The following is a 6,314-nucleotide window of genomic DNA, read 5'->3' on the forward strand; positions in this document are numbered from 1 at the left end:
AACCGACAGAGTTCAGCTCTTTAAATAAACACACTCTCCCATGCTATCTGGAGCTGTGAGGAATCAACACAAATAAATAATTCCCTTCTGTCTACGTCACCTCACCCCACTTCCTCCTCTGTTGTGTCTTTTAGGAGTTTGAGAAGAGGAAGATGTTGTAAGCCATCTGAGAAGACACCCCGGCCTGGTTCTGGAAGAGGACGTGCCCCCATTCTTTCTCCAACCCTGATCATCTCGCGTTCACGTCGTACTTCTCGCACATGATGAAATAATAAAGTGTCTTGCTGGTGTATCGTCGGGAGCTCATGTAAGAACCTCCTTTCCCTCACTTAATACCAGACGCTGTATGGAGATCGGCATGGCAACCGTTGATGTTGTGTTTCTTATACACCTTGTAAGATGTATCCCGTCGCTCGTGTCTGAATAACAAATATTCAACATAACAGTCGCCTGCTTTCTTGCTGTTCTTCTGCATCTTCAGTGAACCACATGCCATCCACTTACTAATGGGTTCTTTTTCCCCTGGGTTTGGACTTTCTACCCACTCAAAGAACCTCGGGACAACATAGTGTTTTCAAAGTGAAGATGCGGGGCCTTTTCTCTTCACCCGGAAACTATTACTTCACTTTTTCCACATTATATGTTACAGCCGTAAAACCACTTTTGTCCTCATAATTCGACACACAATACCCCGTAATGACAAAGTGAACACGTTTTTGTTGGTGACTTTTGCAAATGTGTTATTAGTACAAAACTAAGAAATCACATGTACATAAGTACCCGGACTATAGAGCACACCGGTATATAAGGCACACCCACTCATTTTTTGTAGAAGAAAAATATTTTAGCCTTACTGTACTATAAGCTGCAGCTATATACTTTGTGAAATTAGTTATTTACACTAAGATTTTGTAAATTTTTACTTACGTGACAGTTTTTTTTTAAATGGGGTCTGTATCCTGGCAGTAAAACTGCTAATCAAGCAAAACAGAAGTCATTTTTCCACATTCTATGTTACAGCTGTATTCCAAAATTTAATAAATCCACTTTTGTCTCAAAATTCGACACACAATACCCCATAATGACAATGTGAACACGTTTGTGGTTGGTGACTTTTGCAAATGTATTATTAGTACAAAGAAATCACATGTATATAAGTACCCGGACTATAGAGCACACCGGTAAATAAGGCACACCCACTCATTTTTTGTAGGAAAAAATATTTTACCATATGTTAGCCTTACTGTACTATAAGATGCAGCTATATACTTTGTGAAATTAGTTATTTACACGGAAAGATTTTGTAAATTTTGACTTACATAAGTTTTTTTTTTAAATGGTCTGTATCCTGGCAGTAAAACGGTTAATCAAGCAAAACAGAAGTCATTTTTCCACATTGTATGTTATAGCGGTATTCCAAAATTTAATAAATCCACTTTTGTCCTCAAAATTCGACACACAATACCCTATAATGACAATGTGAACACGTTTTTGTGGGTGACTTTTGCAAATGTATTATTTAGTACAAAACTAAGAAATCACATGTATATAAGTACCCGGACTATAGAGAACACCGATATATAAGGCACACCCACTCATTTTTTGTCAAATAAAAATATTTTAGCCTTACTGTACTATAAACTGCAGCTATATACTTTGTGAAATTAGTTATTTACATGGAAATATTTTGTCAACTTTGACTTACATAATTTTTTTTTTTAAATGGGGTCTCTATCCTGGCAGTAAAACGGATAATCAAGCAAAACAGAAGTCATTTTTCCACATTCTATGTTACAGCCGTATTCCAAAATTTAATAAAAACACTTTTGTCCTCAAAATTTGACACACAATACCCCATAATGACAATGTGAACACGTTTTTGTTGGTGACTTTTACAAATGTATTATTAGTACAAAACTAATAAATCACATGTATATAAGTACCCGGACTATAGAGCACACCGGTATATAAGGCACACCCACTCATTTTTCGTGGAAACAAATATTTTAGCCTCACTGTACTATAAGCTACAGACAGCTATATACTTTGTGAAATTAGTTATTTACACGGAAAGATTTTGTAAATTTTGACTTACATAACAGGGTTTTTTTTAAATGGGGTCTGTATCCTGGCAGTAAAACGGCTAATCAAGCAAAACAAGTCATTTTTCCACATTCTATAAAACCACTTTTGGCCTCAAAATTCGACACACAATACCCCATAATGACAATGTGAACACGTTTTTGTTGGTGACTTTTGCAAATGTATTATTAGTACAAAACTAATAAATCACATGTATATAAGTACCCGGACTATAGAGCACACCGGTAAATAAGGCACACCCACTCATTTTTTGTAGAAAAAAATATTTTACCATATATTAACCTTACTGCACTATAAGATGCAGCTATATACTTGGTGAAATTAGTTACAGTATTTACATGGAAAAAATGTGTACATTTTTACTTTTTTTTTAAATGGGGCCTGTATCCTGGCAGTAAAACGGATAGTCAAGCAAAACAGAAGTCATCGTCATGGCTCCACTAGCTACGGAAGCTAGCTCTCCAATCAGCTAAACAGACTCAATAACTCCACAGTGAAGTTTTGGTGAATTTACTGACAAACACTACAAAAAAATGCCATTGTAAGTTAATAAAACTAACACAGACACTTGTAAACGTGTTAGCGTATTAGCTAATGCTAACGACGCTTGTTTGATTATATTACGATAGCACGTACAAATATGCATGAAAACACTCCTACAGACATCACACATGGGACGGTTTAGTAAGTAAGAACTGTTTTAAGACCTCTACCATTGTCCCTGTCCCCAAGAAAGCACGGATCACAGGACTAAATGACTACAGGCCGGTCGCGCTGACGTCTGTGGTCATGAAGTCCTTTGAGCGCTTGGTCCTGCCCCACCTCAAGGACATCACCGCCCCCCTCCTGGACCCACTTCAGTTCGCCTACAGAGCCAACAGGTCTGTGGATGATGCAGTGAACCTGGCCCTCCACTTCATCCTGGAGCATCTGGACTCCCCAGGAACCTACGCTAGGATCCTGTTTGTGGACTTCAGCTCTGCCTTCAACACCATCCTCCCTGGACTGCTACGAGACAAGCTCTACCAGCTCAGCGTGCCCAACTCCCTCTGCAGTTGGATCAATGACTTCCTGACAGACCGAAGACAGCACGTACGGCTGGGGAAGATTGTCTCGGACAGTCGAACCACAAACACTGGTACTCCTCAGGGCTGTGTACTCTCCCCCTGGCTCTTCTCCCTGTATACAAACTGCTGCACCTCCAGTCACCTATCCGTAAAACTGCTCAAGTTTGCGGATGACACCACCCTCATCGGGCTCATCTCGAATGGCGATGAGTCCGCCTACAGGAGAGAGGTGGACCGGCTGACGTCCTGGTGCAGCCTCAACAACCTGGAGCTGAACGCCCAGAAAACAGTGGAGATGATCATGGACTTCAGGAAAGTCACAGCCCCACCATCCCCCCTCACCCTGATTGACTCTCCCACCCCCGTCCCCATTGTGGACTCCTTCCGTTTCTTGGGCACCACCATCACCCAGGACCTCAAGTGGGAGCCGACCATCAGCTCCCTCATCAAGAAGGCCCAGCAGAGGATGTACTTCCTGCGGCAGCTGAGGAAACTTAAGGTGCCGACAGAGATGCTGGTGCAGTTTTACTCAGCCATCATAGAGTCCATCCTGACCTCCTCCATCACAGTGTGGTTCCCCGGCGCCACAGTCCAGGATAAGAATAGACTGCAGCGCATCATACGTGCTGCTGAGAAGGTGATTGGCTGCAAGCTCCCATCCCTCCAGGACTTGTTCTCCTCCAGGACCAGGAGGCGTGGGGGTCGGATCACAGCTGACTCTTCTCACCCTGGACACACGCTATTCTGCCCTCTCCCCTCAGGCAGGAGACTACGCTCCATCCAGACCCACACCTCCCGCCACCTGAACAGTTTTTCCCCTCGGCCATCAGGCAAATAAACAATAACTCCTAACAGCAGCTCCTTGAATTCCTTGAATCCCTTCTAAGTCTATCTGATAGCTCAGTCACAGCTCTCTTTTATACCAAATATGTGTTTTATGTCGCACGTTTGCACCAAGAAAAATTCCTAGTTTGTGAACCCATTCTCAAACAATGGCAAAAAACGATTCTGATTCTGATTCTGATTCTGATTTTAGTTATATTGTAAAACTTACAAATGTTGTTTGGAGTGATGAATGAAGAATCCGTACAAGTAGAAACGCTATGGACAGCGAGAAGACAGAACAACACTTCTACTTCTGGTTGAAAGTACTAAATGGAAGGACAACGCAGCACCCGCAGTGAGCAAACTCCTCCGAAAGATGGCGCCATAGTCCAAACAATGAAACGCCATTTCAGTGTCTTTGCATGTGTTTAATGAAAACTATTTGCATCATGGCTGTCAGCGAAGAAAAATCCATAAATTAGCTGCACACTTTTATCAGCTGCGTAGGTCTAAGCATAGGAAAAAGTAGAGGTTTATAGTCCGTAATTTATGGTATTGACAGCCTTTGCTCAATACTTTGTTGATGCACCTTTGGCAGCAATTGCAGCCTCAAGTCTTTTTGAACACGACACACCTTTCTTTGGGCACTTTCTCTCATTCCTCTTTGCAGCACCTCTCAAGCTCCATCAGGTTGGAGAAGAAGCGTTTACTTTTCATCCAGGATGTTTCGGAGACATCTTTCCCTCTATCCTGACTAGTCTCCCAGTTCCTGCCGCTGAAAACCATCCCCACAGCATGATGCTGCCACCACCATGCTTCACTGTAGGGATGGCCTGACATTCACGCCAAAGACTTCAATCTTTGTCTCATCAGACCAGAGAATTTAGTACTTATTACTTAGAATTTAGAGTATGTACCACATGTGGGCCCCCAATGAAGCTGTAGGAACATCTCAAGGATGATCAGTGCAAACAGGATGCACCTGAGCTTACTTTTGATCTTCATGGAAAAGGCTGTGAATACTTACGTACATGTGATTTCTTAGTTTATTTTTAATACATGTAAATAAAAACTAAAAAAAACTTTGTCATGTTGCCTTTATGGGGTATTGTGTGTAGAATTTTGAAGATAAAAAAATAATGTATTCCATTTTGGATTAAGGCTGTAACATAAAATGTGGAAGCATTGAAGCGCTGTGAATACTTTCTGGTCGCACTGTTGACATTAGTTTGGGTCTGCACAAATTGTGATTCTTATTCATCCCGATTCTACAAACCCTGTTTCCATATGAGTTGGGAAATTGTGTTAGATGTAAATATAAACGGAATACAATGATTTGCAAATCATCTTCAACCCATATTCAGTTGAATATGCTACAAAGACAACATATTTGATGTTCAAACTGATAAACATTTTTTTTTTTGCAAATAATCATTAACTTCAGAATTTGATGCCAGCAACACGTGACAAAGAAGTTGGGAAAGGTGGCAATAAATACTGATAAAGTTGAGGAATGCTCATCAAACACTTATTTGGAACATCCCACAGGTGAACAGGCAAATTGGGAACAGGTGGGTGCCATGATTGGGTATAAAAGTAGATTCCATGAAATGCTCAGTCATTCACAAACAAGGATGGGGCGAGGGTCACCACTTTGTCAACAAATGCGTGAGCAAATTGTTGAACAGTTTAAGAAAAACCTTTCTCAACCAGCTATTGCAAGGAATTTAGGGATTTCACCATCCACGGTCCATAATATCATCAAAGGGTTCAGAGAATCTGGAGAAATCACTGCACGTAAGCAGCTAAGCCCGTGACTTTCGATCCCTCAGGCTGTACTGCATCAACAAGCGACATCAGTGTGTAAAGGATATCACCACATGGGCTCAGGAACACTTCAGAAACCCACTGTCAGTAACTACAGTTGGTCGCTACATCTGTAAGTGCAAGTTAAAACTCTCCTATGCAAGGCGAAAACCGTTTATCAACAACACCCAGAAACGCCGTCGGCTTCGCTGGGCCTGAGCTCATCTAAGATGGACTGATACAAAGTGGAAAATTGTTCTGTGGTCTGACGAGTCCACATTTCAAATTGTTTTTGGAAACTGTGGACGTCGTGTCCTCCGGACCAAAGAGGAAAAGAACCATCCGGATTGTTCTAGGCGCAAAGTTGAAAAGCCAGCATCTGTGATGGTATGGGGGTGTATTAGTGCCCAAGACATGAGTAACTTACACATCTGTGAAAGCGCCATTAATGAAAGGTACATACAGGTTTTGGAGCAACATATGTTGCCATCCGAGCAACGTTACCATGGACGC

At 41.6% G+C, this 6,314-nt stretch overlaps 1 protein-coding gene across 1 annotated transcript in view; it reads left to right on the forward strand.

The window, feature by feature from the left end:
• Positions 1-1,005, forward strand: part of suclg1 (succinate-CoA ligase GDP/ADP-forming subunit alph) — a 70,351-nt gene extending 69,346 nt beyond the window's left edge. Inside the window, exon 9 of the mRNA XM_062032954.1 lies at positions 135-1,005. Within this exon, the coding sequence (XP_061888938.1) occupies positions 135-161 (27 nt within the window). The 3' untranslated portion in view covers positions 162-1,005. The remainder of the gene's footprint in view (positions 1-134) is intronic.
• The last annotated feature ends 5,309 nt before the right edge of the window (positions 1,006-6,314 follow it).

Source organism: Entelurus aequoreus, linkage group LG22 (assembly GCF_033978785.1).
Source record: "Entelurus aequoreus isolate RoL-2023_Sb linkage group LG22, RoL_Eaeq_v1.1, whole genome shotgun sequence".
Classification (NCBI taxonomy): domain Eukaryota; kingdom Metazoa; phylum Chordata; class Actinopteri; order Syngnathiformes; family Syngnathidae; genus Entelurus; species Entelurus aequoreus.